Source organism: Pristiophorus japonicus, chromosome 3 (genome assembly GCF_044704955.1).
Source record: "Pristiophorus japonicus isolate sPriJap1 chromosome 3, sPriJap1.hap1, whole genome shotgun sequence".
Taxonomy (NCBI): Eukaryota; Metazoa; Chordata; class Chondrichthyes; family Pristiophoridae; genus Pristiophorus; species Pristiophorus japonicus.
This window is the reverse complement of record NC_091979.1, coordinates 106,771,497-106,793,186: the sequence shown is the minus strand read 5'-3', so window position 1 is coordinate 106,793,186 and position 21,690 is coordinate 106,771,497. Positions and strand designations below refer to the sequence as shown.

Below are 21,690 nucleotides of genomic sequence, written 5' to 3'. Positions count from 1 at the left end.
TTTTGCCGGCCCCTTTCTAGGAAAGATGTTTTTAGTAGTTGTGGACGTTTACTCCAAATGGATTCAATGCATAATCATGTCATCCAGCACGTCCACAGCCACCATTGAAAGCCTCCGGGCCGTGTTCGCCACCATGTCCTTGTCAGCGACAATGGACCGTGTTTCACCAGCTTGGAATTCAATGAGTTTATGACCCATAGTGGCGCATGTCAGGTCTGCTCCGTTTAAGACCACGTCTAACGGTCAAGTGGAGTGGGCAGTCCAAACAATCAAACAGAGCATGAAACGCGTTAACGGACGGCTCTCTGCAGACCCGCTTGTCTCGCATTCTGCTCAGTTACCGGATGCGGCCCCACTCGCTCACCGGGGTTCCACCGTCAGAAATGTTAATGAAGAGAGCCCTCAAAACCAGGCTCTCCTTAGTTCACCCGGATCTTAATGATCACGTGGAAACCCAGCGACATCGGCAGAACATTAACCATGATCGCGTGGCTGTTTCACGTGACATTAATGTTAACGACCCTGTATTTGTCCTGAATTACGGTCATGGTCCCAAGTGGGTTGCTGGCACTGTTTTGGCCAAGGAAGGGAATAGGGTGTTTATAATCAAACTGTTAAATGGCCAAACGTGCAGAAAGCATTTAGATCAGACCAAATTGCGATTTATTGACAACCAGGAATGACTTGAAGAGGACATCACCATCGACGATCCACCAACACACACCCAACCAGCAATTGACCTCGCTGTCAATCACGAGGGTGAACCCACCGTTCTTGACAGTCCGGTCAGACCAGCCACGGTGCAGTGCAGCAATGGTCCAACCAACTCACACGCGCCATGGTTTGAACTTAAACGATCAACGAGGGAGCGAAGGGCTCCGGATCGTCTCAACTTGTAAATAACTTGTACTGAACACTTTGCGGGGGAAGTGATGTTATGTATGTAACTATGTAATACTTGCCACCAGAGGGCGCGACTGTTGGGAGTCCTAATGGTCACCTGCACACACGTGCAGGGCCAGCATAAAAGGTTGGCTGCCATGTTGTTTAGGCAGTCTGGAATTGTAATAAAAGAAGACTAAGGTCACACTAAGTTTAGCTCACAGTACTCAGCCTCGTGGAGTTCTTCTATATACAACAACTGTTATACCCTGAGGAAATACATGTTTAAATTTCTACTGAGTTAATCATGCTGATGCATGCTCGGAGATGCTCCACAAAACGAAGCTATAGCAACCTCGGAATTGCAGGAACAAGTGCCCTTAGCTCCCTGCAGCTGACATGGCTCTGAAAATGATATCAATTCCAACCTGGGGTTCTCAGAGTGCAGAGGCCTCTAAGTAAAAATGTTAATGGAGGTACTCAAAAGGCACAAATGTGCATCTGGAATTTGTACCATTTCTCCTGGGTTTCTGCTGATCTGTGGAAGTTAGGGGAGGAGGTTAGGGGAGATCACCAACAGAAATTTCACCCTGTGATCTTTAATATCTTCATTATGTTACAAACCCCACTTTCATTGTTAGAAATATCAGTTACCTGGGGAAAAATGGCAACCAAAAGAATTTAGAATTTGTTTGAATGATGATTCATTGTTTGAATTTCTGCTTTATTATTGATAGTTTTTCCTCATTGCTCATAGTAAAATTGCGATTTGTTATTGTTGTAGGGATACAAAATGTAACCAGTTACAAAAAACCTGTATATAAGAAAGTGTGAAGCATGACACCAAAATGCAGGGAAGAAGTGTGACATAAACGCACACTAGACATACCATTTTTATTAGTTTACTAGAGAATCTTGTGTGGCATTTCTCATAGTAATTTGGAAGGTGCAGTGCTTTATAGCGTCTCGTCATCTGTGGTCTGGCATGGCCAGGAGTTCTTGGGGCCGAAATTCAGGCCTGCCAGAAAGCTGGTGCACGTATCGTTTTTTTAAGTGCTTTTACCACCGTCTCATTCGAGGTCGATTCTTGATCGATATTCAGGTCTTTGTCTTTTTTTTTTGAATCGGCCTGGAGGTCGGTCATAATGGGGGCGGGATTGCAGCGGTAAGTGCTGGTGAGGGGCAGAAGTGGAGGCGAGTTGGATTCTCCGCCGCTGTCACTCAGCAGCGGAGCGATGGTGACGCCATTGCATGTCTGTGTCACCACGTCTCTTCCCTCATTGAAAGGGGAGAGAATCGGCGAATCTTTTGGATCAACCACTGGGCCACCAGGGAGGGTTTCGGCCGGGCCACCGACAGGGGGCAACCTGGGGGCACAAGAGTCCAACTGACATGGAAGTCGGCCGGCAAAAAATAAAAATGGCGGCAGCGGCATTGGGCCCTTGCCTTTAATGGTCGCCGCGCAGCCAGGGCTCAGAGGGAATGAAAGGTTTTTCAGCCTGAATTTCGAGGGAGGTGGGGGTTCCCAGTGGTGCGTGTACTGATGACGCACTTACGGTCGCTCGGCAGCGGCGAGGCGGAAGTGAGGACCACCACAAAACGCCCCTGCTAAATTTGGCTGGCGGTAGCCATTCGACCAGAAATCGGTGGCCATTGGATTCCACCGCCTGGCCGTTGCATTCCGGCGGTAATGGGCCTTATCGGGACCCTGAATTTCGGCCCCTTCTACCTTGAGCAATAGCATGGAGCAGGATATGCTGGCCAACTAGTATTGCAGCCATTAAATTATTTCACAGCAGTTGTAAGGACACTGTAATGGCAGATAAAGCTTCCACTTTCTGTCTGAGCTTCATGCAGCGTGCTGTGCACAAATGCTGCAGTCAATGTGACCTCCGATTTAGGATCCTCATCCCTCAATTTAAATACACGGCAAATACCGCCTATTCGACCATGGGATCACCAGGTTTTTCAGGCGTCACTTGGGGCGGATGTTAAATGCGGCATTAACACCTAATTTTGCAACCGGGGCGCCAATGGAAGGTTGCACACCGATTGATGTCATGAACTGAATGAAACTACAGGGCGGGGCGGTAAGTTTTTGCGCCACCGGAAACTCGAAGCTGAATTTGCCAGCCAGGCAGTAAAAGCTGGCCGCCCGGCGGTAAGCATTTAGACAGCCTGTATCGCCCATCCGGGGTGCTAACAGAGGTGCAATCCAGACCTCAGTGTATCATTTTACTGCTGAAGTATAAGTATGTGTTCCTTTATGGCTAAAAGATACAATTGTTCTGAACTGTTGAAATGAATATTGGAATCAGCTACATGTTCAATTGGCTTTTTTCTCTTTTTTAAAGCGTTTAAGGCTGGGACGTCCAATTGTTTAGTAAATACAATGTTAGGATTTGCGACGGTGATTTTCCACAGGGTTTCTCCTGCTCCTCCGCCGGAACTTCGGCAAAAGATCCGTGGAAACCCTGGAAAATGTCATATATGTTGTTTTTCCTGGGTTTCCATGGCTCTTCCGCCAAAGTTAAGGTGGGTGAGTGGGAGAACCCCATCAGGTATTCAATCCCATCACAGAGATTTTTGAGCATCTTTGATCAGGGAATTTTGCAAATTGTAAATTGATTGTCGTAATTGACTCCAGATGAGAAGCATCGAGGATTAAGTAACAAATGTTGTTTTTTTAAAATAAATCTCTGCCAGAGAGGTCTGCGGAATGACAGTTGGTAATCAGGTAGAAGAAAGTTGGTAAGAATTTGCTTTTGTTTTTAAGAATAATAGAAATAGAATAAATATGCCTATAATTAAGTGAGACATAGTAAGTGTAATGCGACAGACAGGAAATACATGCCATGAGTACCAACTTTATAATAATAGATTTTTTGTGTGATTAACATTTCATGCTGAATGGAATCACAGCAGTTTAGAATAGCATGTTACAGGACAATTGTGCTAGTTTAATCTAGTACTTTGCATGGCATGTTGTCACACAGTGTGGTATAGCACTCCTCTAATACAGTAGGTTACACGGCATAGTGTTGGAATGGTCTATCACACTATGTTGCATAATAACGGCATATTTGAAACATAATGGCCCGTAATTTGCAATCAGTGGCGAAGCGAAGACGTTCGCCGCTGGCCCCAAAGAAAGCTTTCCACAAGGATCTTGTGATCTCTGTGGTGAGAAGTTTGGCTTTTCCGATGTTCAATTTGAGATCAGTGCAGCTTAGTGGGAAATCCATAGTGTGATGCTGCTGTGATGTCAACAAGCTGTCACAAATGCCAATCACAATGCAGCTCGTTCGCTGTTATTACCCATTATATGCCATGCTGTTACACAGGTCTAGAATAGTACATATGTCATGTCAAAGGCATGTAGTAAATAGTGGTATTTTTTACACACATGAATATAAAAAAATGGTGAAAATGCAGTAGTCATGAAATTAAACGAAGTCTGAAACTATAAACTGCGCAGCAAAGGGACAACTCTCAAATCAAGCTTATTGTCAGTACTGGTGCTGCCTGATTGAGTGTCACCACAATCCTCTAAGTCTTTTTTAATAAATGAAGCATTCCTGGGAAATGCCGACTCAATTACCAAGTGGAAATTCATGGGTTAATGAGAATTCCAATCAATATTGAATAAATTAAAAATAAACGGGTCGGAGGGGAATGAAAACCTCATCCGATTTTAAAAAGCGTTAACACCCAATGTAAAATATCATTTGTGGTTTATTCAGATTAGAAAATCAAATGCATGTGATTCCTGGGAGTCCTTTGCTGCCATATTTGAAGAAAGATAGTGAACTGTGTTAGATGTTACATCAAAGAGAGAGGGGGAGGATTAAATACATTTGTTCTAAACGTATAGTGAACACATCATGTTAAAGACTATGCAGATGAAACCTTACCTTTTCTGCATCTTGCTCAAAGAGCCGAAGTTGGAAGCATTGATCTAACTTCAGTTTCCTAACGTGCCACATCTGATGTAAGTGCTGTCGAGTTGAGTGTAGTTTATCCAGTAGACTGGTGATCTTTGGCACGACGCTTTGAAAATCTGCACTGCCAGATATGCAGTTCTTTCCAGAAAAACCGTCACTGCACCTTATACACTGCAGCAACCTTTGCCCCTCATGGTCCAGTTCCTCCACAGGGGCTTTGATGACCTTTTTCTTCAGTTGTGTATGTTCATCAATTAATTTTCGAGAACCTTCAACATCCAGGGGAAATTCCTTCCGGGCCAACATTTCCTGCAGGTCTTCCAGTCTGGACAACAGATGCACAGCACTGCTAATGAACTCTTCTAGGGCTAGTCGAAGCTCAATCCATTCATCGTGATTATACTCCAGTGTGCCATCAAACTCTTCAGTCAATTGGGAAGGATCTACCAACTTTGAAAGCCCTTCCACGGATACCATACTTGTCTGAAAAAAGATATTTCAACAGAATCAGCATTGATATTGAAAAATCTTACATTTACAGGTCTTGGAATAGATATTTCCTATATGACCCAAAACAAGTAGATACAGAAATCTACAAATCCTGAATTCAAAGATATTAGTTCTGCTATTGTAATTGTAAGAAATATAAACTTGCCAATGCTCACCTGCATTATTATTACTTCCTTTTAGTTTGTTTTGACTAGTTTTTTTTCTTATTTTTGAAGTGTTAGCCTTGGCTGAGTGCCAGTACGGGTTGAGCGTTCGAAATCAGTAGTTCCAAAATTTGGAATGTTCCGGAATCCGGACACCAGGCTGATCCATGACAGTGTCGTCTGGAAATTGGAAAATGTTCTGAAATCCGGACTCCCCCCGCCTTGGCGGCCCGACCTCCCCCACCCCCAGCCCTCGGCGGCCCGACCTTCCCCACACCCAACTCTTGGCGGCCCGACCTCGCTCCGACCCCGGCGGCTTGACTTCGCTCCGACCTTCGGCGGCCCGACCTCACCCCCTTACCTCGGCAACCCGACCCGGCCCTCAGCGGCCTGACCTCACCCCGACCTTCGGCGGCCCGACCTCACCCCCTTACCTCGGCGACCCGACCCGGCCCTCAGCGGCCCGACCTCGCCCCGACCCCGGCGGCTTGACTTCGCTCCGACCTTCGGCGGCCCGACCTCACCCCCTTACCTCGGCAACCCGACCCGGCCCTCAGCGGCCCGACCTCGCCCCGACCCTCAGCGGCCCGACCTCACCCCCTTACCTCGGCGACCCGACCCGGCCCTCAGCGGCCCGACCTCGCCCCGACCCTCAGCGGCCCGACCTCACCCCCTTACCTCAGCGACCCGACCCGGCCCTCAGCGGCCCGACCTCGCCCCGACCCTCAGCGGCCCGACCTCGCCCCGACCTTCGGCGGCCCAACCTCACCCCGACCTTCGGTGGCCCAACCCGGCCTTCGGCAGCCTGACCTCGTCCTGACCGTCAGCAGCCCGACCTCGCCCCGGCCCTTGGCAGCCCGACCTCACCCCCTTACCTCGGCGACCCGACCCGGCCTCAGCAGCCCGACCTCGCCCCGACCCTCAGCGGCCCGACCTCGCCCCGACCTTCGGCGACCCAACCTCACCCCGACCCTCAGCGGCCTGACCTCTCCCCTTACCTCGGCAGCCTAACCCGGCCTTCGGCAGCCTGACCTCGTCCTGACCGTCAGCAGCCCGACCTCGCCCCGGCCCTCGGCAGCCCAACCTCGCCCCCTTACCTCGGCGGCCTGACCGTTCATCCTGACCTCGCCCCGACCCTCGGCGGCCCGACTTCACCCTGGCCCTCGGCAGCCCGACCTCGTCTCCCCCCATCCCCCTTACCTCAGCGGACTGACCTCGCCCCCTTACCTCGGCTGCCCAACTCCACCTACCTCAGTCCAGGCAACGACGTTCCAAAATCCGGAAATACCCGGAATCCGCAACGGCCTCGGTCCCGAGGTTTCCGGATTTCGGACACTCAATCTGTACTCGCATCTCCGAATCTGAAAGTTAAAGGTTCAAGCCACACTCCAGAGGCTTGAGCATATAATCTAGACTGACAAGAGGTGCTGCACTGTTAAGGCCCAGTATATCCTTTTTTTAAGTTTTATCTGTGGCTCAGTTGATAGCACCCTTGCCTATGCATCAGAAGGTTGCAGGTTCAAGTCCCACTCCAGAGACTTGAGCACAAAAATCTAGGCTGACAATCCAGTGCAGTACTTTCAGATGAAGATGTTGAACCGAGGCCCCGCCTGCCCTCTCCTACGGCACTATTTTGAAGAAGAGCAGGGAAATTCTCCCCAGTGTCCTGGTTAATATTCAATCAATCAATATCTTTAAAAACAGATTATACTGCTGTTTGTGGGAGCTTGCTGTGTGCAAATTGGTTGCCGTGTTTCCTACATTAGAACAGTGGCGACACTCCAAAAATACTTAATTGGCTGTAAAGTGCTTTGGGACATCCAGTGGTCGTGAAAAGCTCTATATAAATGCAAGTCATTATTTCTTTCTGTCAGATGGACATAAAAGATCCTGGCACGATTCGAAGAGCAGGGGCGATCTCCTGGTGTCCTGGCCAACAATCCCTCAAATAACATCAATAAAACAGATATTCTGCTCATTTTTCTCATAGGTGTTTGTGTGATCATGATCATTATCATAGGCAATCCCTCGAAATGAGAATGACTTGCTTCCATGCCAAAAAAGGATGAGTTCACAGGTGTTTCAATGAAGGACCTAATATTCCAGGTCTTGAACTACTTCCTGAAGGGTGGAAGATGCCTGTGCATGGATTTCTTTAACGTGTGGTGGCCGTTGCACACCAGCCACCACACGGGCTTGACAGAGCGAGGTTTTGGTCCAGTGGCAAGGGTTATCTAAGACGACTGGAGACCTGCTCTGCTGCACGGACCTAGTGCGCACACATATCACAGTGTGGGCTGGCCCGTGCTGCCCCTGGCCCCGAACTCACGCCTTTCCTGGGCCCCGATCACAGAAACAAGCAGGAAGTAAGTTTGGGCCTCTTCTGGCCCCAGTTATTCTATCCGCTGTCACCACCTGGCGGGAACGCCACAGCAGCTTCATGCTCAGGCAGTCCAGATAAAATTGACATCGGGTCCTGCTGGTCAAGATTCTCCTGCTTGAGGGAAGAGTCATTGCCTTCCTTCATTATTATAAACACTTCAATCAGGTGAACTCATGAACTCTGATAATCATTGCCATCTCTTCCTGTTTTTCCTATCCTTTCTAAAATCCTATATCCCACTATAAATACTTTCTGCTCTTACTCAGGCTTCAGCCAAGGAATTGCCAAATCATCATACACTTCTTGGTGGATTTGTGCTTCTAGCTCCTTATTTTATTTGCAATACTCTGTTCCTGTCGCCTCTGTAGATTTACTAGAAACATAGAAACATAGAAAATAGGTGCAGGAGTAGGCCATTCGGCCCTTCTAGCCTGCGCCGCCATTCAATGAGTTCATGGCTGAACATGCAACTTCAGTACTCCATTCCTGCTTTCTCACCATACCCCTTGATCCCCCGAGTAGTAAGGACTTCATCTAACTCCTTTTTGAATATATTTAGTGAATTAGCCTCAACAACTTTCTGTGGTAGAGAATTCCACAGGTTCACCACTCTCTGGGTGAAGAAGTTCCTCCGCATCTCGGTCCTAAATGGCTTACCCCTTATCCTTAGACTGTGTCCCCTGGTTCTGGACTTCCCCAACATTGGGAACATTCTTCCTGCATCTAACCTGTCTAACCCCGTCAGAATTTTAAACATTTCTATGAGGTCCCCTCTCATTCTTCTGAACTCCAGTGAATACAAGCCAAGTTGATCCAGTCTTTCTTGATAGGTCAGTCCCGCCATCCCGGGAATCAGTCTGGTGAACCTTCGCTGCACTCCCTCAATAGCAAGAATGTCCTTCCTCAGGTTAGGAGACCAAAACTGTACACAATACTCCAGGTGTGGCCTCACCAAGGCCCTGTACAATTGTAGCAACACCTCCCTGCCCTTGTACTCAAATCCCCTCGCTATGAAGGCCAACATGCCATTTGCTTTCTTAACCGCCTGCTGTACCTGCATGCCAACATTCAATGACTGATGTACCATGACACCCAGGTCTCTTTGCACCTCCCCTTTTCCTAATCTGTCACCATTCAGGTTATAGTCTGTCTCTCTGTTTTTACCACCAAAGTGGATAACCTCACATTTATCCACATTATACTTCATCTGCCATGCATTTGCCCACTCACCTAACCTATACAAGTCGCTCTGCAGCCTCATAGAATCCTCCTTGCAGCTCACACTGCCACCCAACTTAGTGTCATCCGCAAATTTGGAGATACTACATTTAATCCCCTCGTCTAAATCATTAATGTACAGTGTAAACAGCTGGGGCCCCAGCACAGAACCTTGCGGTACCCCACTAGTCACTGCCTGCCATTCTGAAAAGTACCCATTTACTCCTACTCTTTGCTTCCTGTCTGACAACCAGTTCTCAATCCATGTCAGCACACTACCCCCAATTCCATGTGCTTTAACTTTGCACATTAATCTCTTGTGTGGGACCTTGTCGAAAGCCTTCTGAAAGTCCAAATATACCACATCAACTGGTTCTCCCTTGTCCACTCTACTGGAAACATCCTCAAAAAATTCCAGAAGATTTGTCAAGCATGATTTCCCTTTCACAAATCCATGCTGACTTGGACCTATCATATTACCTCTTTCCAAATGCACTGCTATGACATCCTTAATAATTGATTCCATCATTTTACCCACTACCGATGTCAGGCTGACCGGTCTGTAATTCCCTGTTTTCTCTCTCCCTCCTTTTTTAAAAAGTGGGGTTACATTGGCTACCCTCCACTCCATAGGAACTGATCCAGAGTCAATGGAATGTTGGAAAATGACTGTCAATGCATCCACTATTTCCAAGGCCACCTCCTTAAGTACTCTGGGATGTAGTCCATCAGGCCCTGGGGATTTATCGGCCTTCAATCCCATCAATTTCCCCAACACAATTTCCCGACTAATAAGGATTTCCCTCAGTTCCTCCTCCTTACTAGACCCTCCGACCCCTTTTATATCCGGAAGGTTGTTTATGTCCTCCTCAGTGAATACCGAACCAAAGTACTTGTTCAATTGGTCCGCCATTTCTTTGTTCCCCGTTATGACTTCCCCTGATTCTGACTGCAGGGGACCTACGTTTGTCTTTACTAACCTTTTTCTCTTTACATATCTATAGAAACTTTTGCAATCCGTCTTAATGTTCCCTGCAAGCTTCTTCTCGTACTCCATTTTCCCTGCCCTAATCAAACCCTTTGTCCTCCTCTGCTGAGTTCTAAATTTCTCCCAGTCCCCGAGTTCGCTGCTATTTCTGGCCAATTTGTATGCCACTTCCTTGGCTTTAATGCTATCCCTGATTTCCCTTGATAGCCACGGTTGCGCCACCTTCCCTTTTTTATTTTTACGACAGACAGGAATGTACAATTGTTGTAGTTCATCCATGCGGTCTCTAAATGTCTGCCATTGCCCATCCACAGTCAACCCCTTCAGTATCATTCGCCAATCTATCCTAGCCAATTCATGCCTCATACCTTCAAAGTTACCCTTCTTTAAGTTCTGGACCATGGTCTCTGAATTAACTGTTTCATTCTCCATCCTAATGCAGAATTCCACCATATTATGGTCACTCTTCCCCAAGGGGCCTCGCACAACGAGATTGCTAATTAATCCTCTCTCATTACACAACACCCAGTCTAAGATGGCCTCCTCCCTAGTTGGTTCCTCGACATATTGGTCTAAAAAACCATCCCTTATGCACTCCAGGAAATCCTCCTCTACCGTATTGCTTCCAGTTTGGTTAACCCAATCCATGTGCATATTAAAGTCACCCATTATAACTGCTGCACCTTTATTGCACGCACCCCTAATTTCATGTTTGATGCCCTCCCCAACATCACTACTACTGTTTGGAGGTCTGTACACAACTCCCACTAACGTTTTTTGTCCTTTGGTATTCTGCAGCTCTACCCATATAGATTCCACATCATCCAAGCTAATGTCCTTCCGAACTATTGCCTTAATTTCCTCCTTAACCAGCAATGCTACCCCACCTCCTTTTCCTTTTATTCTATCTTTCCTGAATGTTGAATACCCTTGGATGTTGAGTTCCCAGCCCTGATCATCCTGGAGCCACGTCTCCGTAATCCCAATCACATCATATTTGTTAACATCTATTTGCACAGTTAATTCATCCACTTTATTGCGGATACTCCTTGCATTAAGACACAAAGCCTTCAGGCTTGTTCTTTTAACACCCTTTGTCCTTTTAGAATTTTGCTGTACAGTGGCCCTTTTTGTTCTTTGCCTTGGGTTTCTCTGCCCTCCACTTTTCCTCATCTCCTTTCTGTCTTTTGCTTTTGCCTCCTTTTTGTTTCCCTCTGTCTCCCTGCATTGGTTCCCATCCCCCTGCCATATCAGTTTAAATCCTCCCCAACAGCACTAGCAAACACTCCCCCTAGGACATTGGTTCTGGTCCTGCCCAGGTGCAGACCGTCCGGTTTGTACTGGTCCCACCTCCCCCAGAACCGGTTCCAATGCCCCAGGAATTTGAATCCCTCCCTGCTGCACCATTGCTCAAGCCACGTATTCATCTGCGCTATCCTGCAATTCCTACTCTGACTAGCATGTGGCACTGGTAGCAATCCCGAGATTACTACTTTTGAGGTCCTACTTTTTAATTTAGCTCCTAGCTCCTTAAATTCGTTTCGTAGGACCTCATCCCTTTTTTTACCTATGTCGTTGGTACCAATGTGCACCACGACAACTGGCTGTTCTCCCTCCCTTTTTAGAATGTCCTGCACCCGCTCCGAGACATCCTTGACCCTTGCACCAGGGAGGCAACATACCATCCTGGAGTCTCGGTTGCGGCCGCAGAAACGCCTATCTATTCCCCTCACCATTGAATCCCCAATCACTATTGCTCTCCCACTCTTTTTCCTGCCCTCCTGTGCAGCAGAGCCAGCCATGGTGCCATGAACTTGGCTGCTGCTGCCCTCCCCTGATGAGTCATCCCCCTCAACAGTACCCAAAGCAGTGTATCTGTTTTGCAGGGGGATGACCACAGGGAACTCCTGCACTACCTTCCTTGCACTGCTCTTCCTGTTGGTCTTCCATTCCCTATCTGGCTGTGGACCCTTTCCCTGCGGTACGACCAACTCGCTACACGTGATACTCACGTCATTCTCAGCATCGTGGATGCTCCAGAGTGAATCCACCCTCAGCTCCAACTCCGCAACACGGACCGTCAGGAGCTTGAGGTGGACACACTTCCTGCAAATATAGTCGTCAGGGACTATCTTGTTCCTACCTCTGCTATTTTCAATTATCCTTCGCATGCTATTCTGAAGTCTTTATTTGTCCCTGCCCTGCTTCAATAGTTGAATTCCTCCCTCATTTTTATTGTAATATTCTTTTTATATTGCTATGCATGTTGCAAAAATGAATAGTAATAAAAAAAACACCAAATAATCAACAGTTTTATCATTCATTTGCTATAGTATTTAATTCTGAATATTTAAAGCTTACCTCAAATATAAACTTTGAACTCCCAAAGTTGGTCTTTTGCTTCTGCCAAAAGTTATCTGGTTTGATAATCAGTGCAACATGGATATCAGCAGGGAAGGACTCCTGGAGAGTTTTAAGTAGAGGTTTGATCAAATCCCATTTGGAACCTCGCATGTCGATGATAACAGTGAATCCTCTTTTACTCACATCTTCACTGTTGGAATATAAAAAAGCTGTTACTGAAATGAAGTACATTACAAATTTGAAAATATTCAGCAGACCTTGAAATACATGGATTATCCCAGTCTGATGTTTTCTTCTCAAATTGGAACACATAATTACACACATTGTTGTACATATAATTGACAGCTTAAATAAATATATAATATATAAAAGATATATAGAATGGTAAATTTAGCATTATATTAGTCCCAGTGGAGTGCCACACATGAAGGGCGCGTGGGCTGGAAATGTGGCTCCAACAGTGCAGGCCCGATTACTAGACCAGAAAATAATTAAGGGTGAAGAAGGTCATTTGGCACATCTCGGTTAACACTTTCAGAATGATCCTAAAGTTCACCCATTTCAACATACTTAAATGATGCCTGGATTTTTGCTCCAATATTCTATCTGGTAGTACACTCTAAGGATTGTTCAGCATTTATATGAAGAACTTCCTGATATTATTTGAGCAACTCCATGTAGTACTTTCTTAATATTAAGTCATGTTGGTGGTGGTCCAACCCCTATTACCAAGTCACATTTTGATCTCCCCCCCCCTCCCCCCTCAACTCCTCTGGCACCTTCTCCTCCTTCAAGCAGCTGATCTTATTCCACCTTGCCTCTTCTTTAATATCCATATTGTCTACCATCGCCCAAGCTCCATCCCAAGTTTCTCCTCGAGGTATCCACCTTCTTTTGCTTCCTTAGCCTCTACACTGAGCGACTCCTCATATTTGCTGATTCTGATTTTCCACCTCACCTCACCTCCTCTATCTGGACCAGATCACCTGCTATCAAGCCTCACTCTCCTCTTGCAAAACCACTTGCTATTCCAGGATCATCTTAGACATCAAAGATAACCCCCGGCTTCTTTTCTCCATTACAAACAGTCCTCTTAAGCTCCTCTTCCCTGCCCCCTCCACCCTCAACTACAACAAATGTCAGGAACTCATGGGCTTCTTTTTCACTAAGGTTGAGACTATCCATTTGTGAGTTTATCTCCCAGCAATTGTCTGCGACCCTGCTGTGTTTTTCCTCGCGTTTGAATTCCTGTCTCAGGGGTTCAGCTTTTGACTCTGTCTCCTGTTCAGGATTCTCAATGTCCAGGATTTTCTGAAGAATTAAATTGCGGAGGATATAACAAGCCACCATAACTTGCGAGACAATATTGAGAGCATACTGAAGGAGCCCCCAGATCTAGTATCTGGATCCGCTCTTCAGCATACCAATGGCGTGTTCAATTTTAATTCAAGTGTGGATGGGAGAACTTCCGTAGTGTTCCTGAGCTTCACTGGTGATCCTTTGCAATGGTTTTGGAAACTACGGTAGTATTGGATACCTCTTGTCTCCAAAAAGCTAGTTTAGTCCTCGATACTGAAACAGCGTAGGGAATCTGGACTGCCAAAGGATGAATGAATCATGGCAGTTCCCTACATTCTGGGTATTAACATGTAGTCACACACTAATTGGACATTAATTGAGTGAAATCCCTTTTGGTTGACATAATGGTTTGCAGTATGGCCATGAGTGCAATCTATAATTCCAAGCACTCGTGCAAACCCTGTGATCTGATGGAAATTAATGGGCCTGCTCACTCAATTGTCTTTCTTGGTGTCAAATGTAATGAACTTGGCTGCTCAGGCAAACAAGTCATTAATGACTTGCTTGTGCAGCCAAGAATGGACAGTAATCTTCCTGACCTGGCAGAAGTCATACATTTCTCTTGGAATGAGCCAGTGGTGGAGAAATTATGTGCAGTAATAAACACTCCCCTGTTTCTTCTGACAAATCTCTCTGTAGGATGGTGCAAAGTTCTTTCAGGGCTTCTGGGGTGTACAGCGGGCTCACTACACATAACCCCAGGGAGGTATTCAAATAAGGCTTTCTAGGTCTCTGCACTCTGGTGGCTGGGTATCTGCAGAAGGGCTTGTGTAGCCTGTGATGCTGAGATATAAGCCTGATCTTACAGCTTCTCTGTTGTTCCTCCTCCTCTTTCTCTTTCAACATAGACATCATAAACAGAGGAATTCCTATTGGGAAAAGTATACTGCAGCCTTACTATCTATTTTATGAACATTTCCCACAAAAAAGTCTCGAAGGAGGCTTGCAAATGAAACAAAAGTGGAAAAAATTGACAAAAGACCAATTCAAGATAAAATTCTAAGGCCTAGAGATTTGGCATCCTCCAAAAACATAAAATTCTTGCTGCCTGGTACTTTGCATGATTGTAATATTCTGCTACCAGTGCTGAATATGCTGCTGAGTGGCTGAATGCTCAGCAGGGGACCCAAGTTCATGCGAGGCTAGCTCCAATTAAAGCCTTAACTACTTAAAGGCAGCTGCACCACTTAATGGGGAGGTGCCTACTGCCTGCAACAGGTGATTGAAGTGACTGGGAAGACAGTGGACAAAATTGTTATGATGGTACAACAGGGGAGAGAGTGGCACTTAGGTTATCTGATGCAGCACAGGAGGCCTTGGTCCAGGAGGTCAATTCCAGGAGAGAAGTCCTCTTTCCACAGGGGGCCAGGAGGCCCATCAGGCAACAGTCAAGAGTGCAGAGGGAGCAGTTAGCCACTGTGGTAAATGCCAGCAGTGTAGTGCCGTGCACCTGGATGCAGTGCAGGAAGAAGTTTAATGACTCACATGAGTGGTCAAGGTCAGTGAACTCTCTGAGGTCATTGAATTTCTTCCGGCGCTATTTTGGATTCTGTCGACCACGGCACTGGCCGACACCTTGCTCCCATCTCTAGCCACATGGCCCTAAAAACCTGTGGCGTTGGCAACCTCCCAAATGAGGGAATAGTGCATCCCTCCTTCTCTTCACTGCCCCCACCAATATCTCTAATACCAAGTCACTGAACTGAGTGGCCCTTCTATGAGGATTTCCAGCAGCCATCTCATAACTTCCTTCCAGCTTTCAGTGAAGTCCAGCAATGATGAAAATGACCAGGGTGCTGCCTGAAACAACATCCTCTTTAAGAACTGGAATGAGCAAGAGGCTGATGATTGCTGAATGAAAGTCACCTGAAATTGGGTATAGGTCTGGTGATAGCAGTGCAGAAGCATCCCATTGAGGCCATTAGTGCTTCAGATACCACCTCCCTTCATTTGATGCGAAAATGCCCAATTTTCCACAATTTTGTAGCCCATCTTGCCAGGCGCGATCGTTCCAAAAAGTTAACACCCCAAATGGAATGCTGTTGAATTTTGCCCCCTAGGATTCTAAATTTGTTCGAACGCCGATTTTATGAAAGAAACAGGATGTAAATTCAGGACTGATGTATATATAACACATAAACTGCTAAAAATGTAGTTTTTAAAATGATATATTTCCCTCAGCATAATTTCCCAGGGAACATCTGCTTGAAAGTTTATTTTCTTCAGTGAACTACTGTGAAGTGTGCAGCAGACTGCTGGCCTGTTTGTGGGTGACTTGTATTAGGTTTTGTAACTTTGACAGCTGTTGTCAGCTTGTTTACATGCTTTTGGTAGTGCTCCCTTTGTTACTGCGCAGGGGAGAGTCCACACTCTGTGGTGGAGCAGTCAACATTCAAAGGGAAATATGGGAAGTGACATAAATAACCAATTATAGTGTAAAAGATTACAAACCCCAGATCAGAGACAGTCACTTTGATGTACCTGAGCACACACATCTCAGCTCCTTATGCCCAATACATTGCAGAACCGATACTTTGGCCTGCACGACCTTCAAGCGCAACTTTCCATTCGAAACAAAGTTACCCTTTATAAGTGTAGTAACCACTTTTACTTTTATATCTTTAAACTACCCGTAGTCCTTCATGCAGAAATTATCTTTGGTTTGAAGGCACAATTACAGTAATGCCAAAATGCCAGACAATGTACCAAGTAAAGCATCAAAAATCAAAATGAACTGTTGGGGGGTTTGGGTCTAAATTCATCATGGCTGCAAATTGCACTTTTGTGTACTGAAGGTTTTCTCTCTCTTCTGCAAAGAAAGTGATTGAATATTTCATACACTTGACCTTAAGTTACATCAAGCCCATGTCCTGCTGCGCTTGAAGTTTAACTCCATTTGCGAATTATTCTGCCTAGATAAAGACCGGGAATTTGCAGTGGGTAATAACAGCGAACAGTCTTCGGTGTTATTACCCATTTAAAACTGACCGCAACTTCAGGGTTTAGTGCATGCATGTCCCAACGTGAAAATCCTGAAAACTTCGGCATTTCTGCAGTAATATCGCTGTTAAAAATTCATTAAAAATTAGATCATTTTGGATTAAGTGTAACTGGGATTTTAACAGCATGTTGGCTGCTAAACAAATCTTACTGTCCTGAAAAACTAATGTTAATTTTGTGGAGTGTAAAGTTTATCCATTTTAATAAAAATTGCAATTTTTAAGAAACTTAAAAAATATATTTTTTTTTAAAAGTTTGCTCATTTTTATTTCAGGTTTACCTTTTCCCCATGTGACAGCCCCAATTTTTGTTTTGCTCTCCAACATTTTTTTAAAGTGGGGATAAAAGGAGCTTCTTCACTTCCTGGTTCCCTGCCTGTGAGAATTCTGCATTGTGATTGGCTGCTTAGACAGATAGTTGATGTCACAGCAGATCGTGCTATGGAATTCCCACTATACTACACTGATCTCAACTGCACGTCGAAAAAGCTGAACTTCTCGCCAGAGAGCGCAAGATCTTTGTAGGAAGCTTTCTTCGGGCCCAGCGACAAACGACTTTGCTTTGCCACTGACCACAAATTATGGGCCATTATATCTTCAGAGGGCATCAGTGTAATAGCTGCATTCTCATGTTACCTCAGGTCTTGCATTGTGATAGCTTCTTAATCTAAATCACCCAGGTGGGACTCCAAAAGTGTGTATTTTTTTGTATTTTGTAAACAATTGGCACATATGGCAACATTACCAGGTCACACAAAGGGCAAAGCTAGTGCATACTTACATTAGGTTGGTATGTTCAACTCATTGGACACCAATTAATACAGCTTCTGTTTTAGGATAAGTAATGCTTTGAAGTTACTTCTACAGAGCATGCAGTGCCAGAAATGGCTACTGCATGATTAACCAGAGTGGTTGAACCCATACCGGCTTCCCCAGTTTACGTTTACTCATCCGTTCTATATGTGAAACAGTTAAGACAACTGGGCCCAAAATTCCGATTGAGTACTGGGTGAAGTGCTTGATTGGAGATCACAAAATAGAGAGGTTCTGATAGAATTCTACTCTGTGTTTTCTGTGCAGCCATTGTGAGGGGCGGGGAGGGGGGGTGGGGAAAAGAGGAGGTTGTGGCATAGCGGATCTTTCACCTGCCCCTCCCCCCCCATGTCCCAGGTTACCCTATGAATTCGACCCTTTAGACCCTTAAAAGGCCTCTGCGTAACTCATGTCCCAAGCATATAATTGACCCTCATCCTCACAATTTGCATCTTCACCCATCCCTCTCTATCTACGTGATCACTTCCCCATCTCACGAGTCACCCCTCACGCTCGCCCTCATCCTAGTCCAACCATACCAACTATGGATTTCCAGAAGGCATTCGATAAGGTGCCACATAAAAGGTTACTGCACAAGATAAGAGTTCACGGGTTTGGCAGTAATATATTAGTATGGATAGTGGATTGGCTAACTAACAGAAAACAGAGAGTGGGGATAAATTTTCTGGTTGGCAAATGGTAACTAGTGGGATGCCACAGGGATCAGTGTTGGGGCCTCAACTATTTACAATCTATATTAATGACTTGGATGAGGGGACCGAGTGTAATGTAGCCATTTTTGCTGATGATACAAAGATGGATGGGAAAGCAAGTTGTGAGGAGGACACAAAAAATCTGCAAAGGGATATAGACAGGCTAAGTGAGTGGGCAAACATTTGGCAGATGGAGTATAATGTGGGAAAGTGCGAGGTTATCATTTTAGCAAGAAAAATAAAAAAGCAAATTATTATTTAAATGGAGAGAAACTACAAAATGCTGCAGTACAGAGGGACCTGGGGGTCCTTGTGCATGAAACACAAAAAGTTAGTATGCAGGTACAGCAAGTAATCAAGAAGGCAAATGGAATGTTGGACTTTATTGCAAGGGAGATGGAGTATAAAAGTAGGGAAGTCCTGCTACAACTAGTACAGGGTATTGGTGAGTACTGCGTATAGTTTTGGTCTCCTTATTTAAGGAAGGATATACTTGCATTGGAGGCAGTTCAGAGAAGACTCACTAGGTTAATTCCGGAGATAAGAGGGTTGACTTATGAAGAACAGATGAGCAGGTTGGGGCTATATTCATTGGAGTTTAGAAGAATGAGATGTGATCTTATTGAAACATATAAGATACTGAGGGGGCTCGACAAGATGAATGCAGAGAGGATGTTTCCACGCATGGTCAAATCTAGAACTAGGGGCATAGTTTCAGAATAAGGGGTCGCCCATTTAATACTGAGATGAGGAGGAATTTCTTCTGAGTTGTAAATCTGTGGAATTCTCTGCCCCAAAGAGCTGTGGAGGCTGGGTCATTGAACATATTTAAGGTGGTGATAGCCATATTTTTGAGTGATAAGGGAGTAAAGGGTTATGGGGAGCGAGCAGGGAAGTGAAGCTGAGCCCGAGATCAGATCAGCCATGATATTAAATGACGGAGCAGGCTCGAGAGGCCTAATGGCCTACTCCTGCTCCTATTTGTTATGTTCTTATAACAACACAGAAGTGTAGGCACTTGGGTGTTTTATGCAATGTTCATGTAAAGTTCCTGCTAATGTGGTGTCAAACATTAAAATCTTTATTTTCAACACTTTGTGTTCTTGGACAGATTTTGTACATCTTTGGAAGTGGCATAGTGAGCTGTAGTGAATTATGAGACACATAGAAACATAGAAACATAGAAAATAGGTGCAGGAGTAGGCCATCCGGCCCTTCTAGCCTGCACCACCATTCAATGAGTTCATAGCTGAACATGCAACTTCAGTACCCCATTCCTGCTTTCTCGCCATACCCCTTGATCCCCCTAGTAGTAAGGACAATATCTAACTACTTTTTGAATATATTTAGTGAATTGGCCACAACAACTTTCTGTGGTAGAGAATTCCACAGGTTCACCACTCTCTGGGTGAAGAAATTCCTCCTCATCTCGGTCCTAAATGGCTTCCCCCTTATTCTTAGACTGTGTCCCCTGGTTTTGGACTTCCCCAACATTGGGAACATTCTTCCTGCATCTAACCTGTCTAACCCCGTCAGAATTTTAAACGTTTCTATGAGGTCCACTCTCATTCTTCTGAACTCCAGTGAATACAAGCCCAGTTGATCCAGTCTTTCTTGATAGGTCAGTCCCGCCATCCCGGGAATCAGTCTGGTGAACCTTCGCTGCACTCCCTCAATAGCAAGAATGTCCTTCCTCAGGTTAGGAGACCAAAACTGCACACAATACTCCAGGTGTGGCCTCACCAAGGCCCTGTACAACTGTAGCAACACCTCCCTGCCCCTGTACTCAAATCCCCTCGCTATGAAGGCCAACATGCCATTTGCTTTCTTAACCGCCTGTTGTACCTGCATGCCAACCTTCAATGACTGATGTACCATGACACCCAGGTATCGTTGCACCGCCCCTTTTCCTAATCTGTCACCATTCAGATAATAGTCTGTCTCTCTGTTTTTACCACCAAAGTGGATAACCTCACATTTATCCACATTATACTTCATCTGCCATGCATTTGCCCACTCACCTAACCAATCCAAGTCACTCTGCAGCCTCACAGCATCCTCCTCGCAGCTCACACTGCCACCCAACTTTGTGTCATCCGCAAATTTGGAGATACTACATTTAATCCCCTCATCTAAATCATTAATGTACAGTGTAAACAGCTGGGGCCCCAGAACAGAACCTTGCGGTATCCCACTAGTCACTGCCTGCCATTCTGAAAAGTACCCATTTACTCCTACTCTTTGCTTCCTGTCTGACAACCAGTTCTCAATCCATGTCAGCACACTACCCCCAATCCCATGTGCTTTAACTTTGCACATTAATCTCTTGTGTGGGACCTTGTCGAAAGCCTTCTGAAAGTCCAAATATACCACATCAACTGGTTCTCCCTTGTCCGCTCTACGGGAAACATCCTCAAAAAATTCCAGAAGATTTGTCAAGCATGATTTCCCTTTCACAAATCCATGCTGACTTGGACTATCGTGTCACCTCTTTCCAAATGCACTGCTATGACATCCTTAATAATTGATTCCATCATTTTACCCACTACTGAGGTCAGGCTGACCGGTCTATAATTCCCTGTTTTCTCTCTCCCTCCTTTTTTAAAAAGTGGGGTTACATTGGCTACCCTCCACTCCATAGGAACTGATCCAGAGTCAATGGAATGTTGGAAAATGACTGTCAATACATCCGCTATTTCCAAGGCCACCTCCTTAAGTACTCTGGGATGCAGTCCATCAGGCCCTGGGGATTTATCGGCCTTCAATCCCATCAATTTCCCCAACACAATTTCCCGACTAATAAGGATTTCCCTCAGTTCCTCCTCCTTACTAGACCCTCTGCCCCCTTTTATATCCGGAAGGTTGTTTGTGTCCTCCTTAGTGAATACCGAACCAAAGTACTTGTTCAATTGGTCTGCCATTTCTTTGTTCCCCATTATACTTCCCCTGATTCTGACTGCAGGGGACCTACGTTTGTCTTTACTAACCTTTTTCCCTTTACATATCTATAGAAACTTTTGCAATCCGTCTTAATGTTCCATGCAAGCTTCTTCTCGTACTCCATTTTCCCTGCCCTAATCAAACCCTTTGTCCTCCTCTGCTGAGTTCTAAATTTCTCCCAGTCCCCGGGTTCGCTGCTATTTCTGGCCAATTTGCATGCCACTTCCTTGGCTTTAATACTATCCCTGATTTCCCTTGATAGCCACGGTTGAGCCACCTTTCCTTTTTTATTTTTACGCCAGACAGGAATGTACAATTGTTGTAGTTCATCCATGCGGTCTCTAAATGTCTGCCATTGCCCATCCACAGTTAACCCCTTAAGTATCATTCGCCAATCTATCCTAGCCAATTCACGCCTCATACCTTCAAAGTTA

General features: G+C 45.5%; 1 protein-coding gene across 1 annotated transcript in view; it reads right to left on the bottom strand.

Annotated features, from left to right (window-relative positions):
- kalrna (kalirin RhoGEF kinase a) overlaps positions 1-21,690 on the bottom strand; it is a 989,478-nt gene that overhangs the window by 592,992 nt on the left and 374,796 nt on the right. The window contains exons 5-6 of the mRNA XM_070875649.1: positions 12,430-12,622; positions 4,797-5,309 (exon numbers count right to left, since the gene is read on the bottom strand). Coding sequence (XP_070731750.1) covers positions 4,797-5,309; positions 12,430-12,622 — 706 coding nt within the window. The remainder of the gene's footprint in view (positions 1-4,796; positions 5,310-12,429; positions 12,623-21,690) is intronic.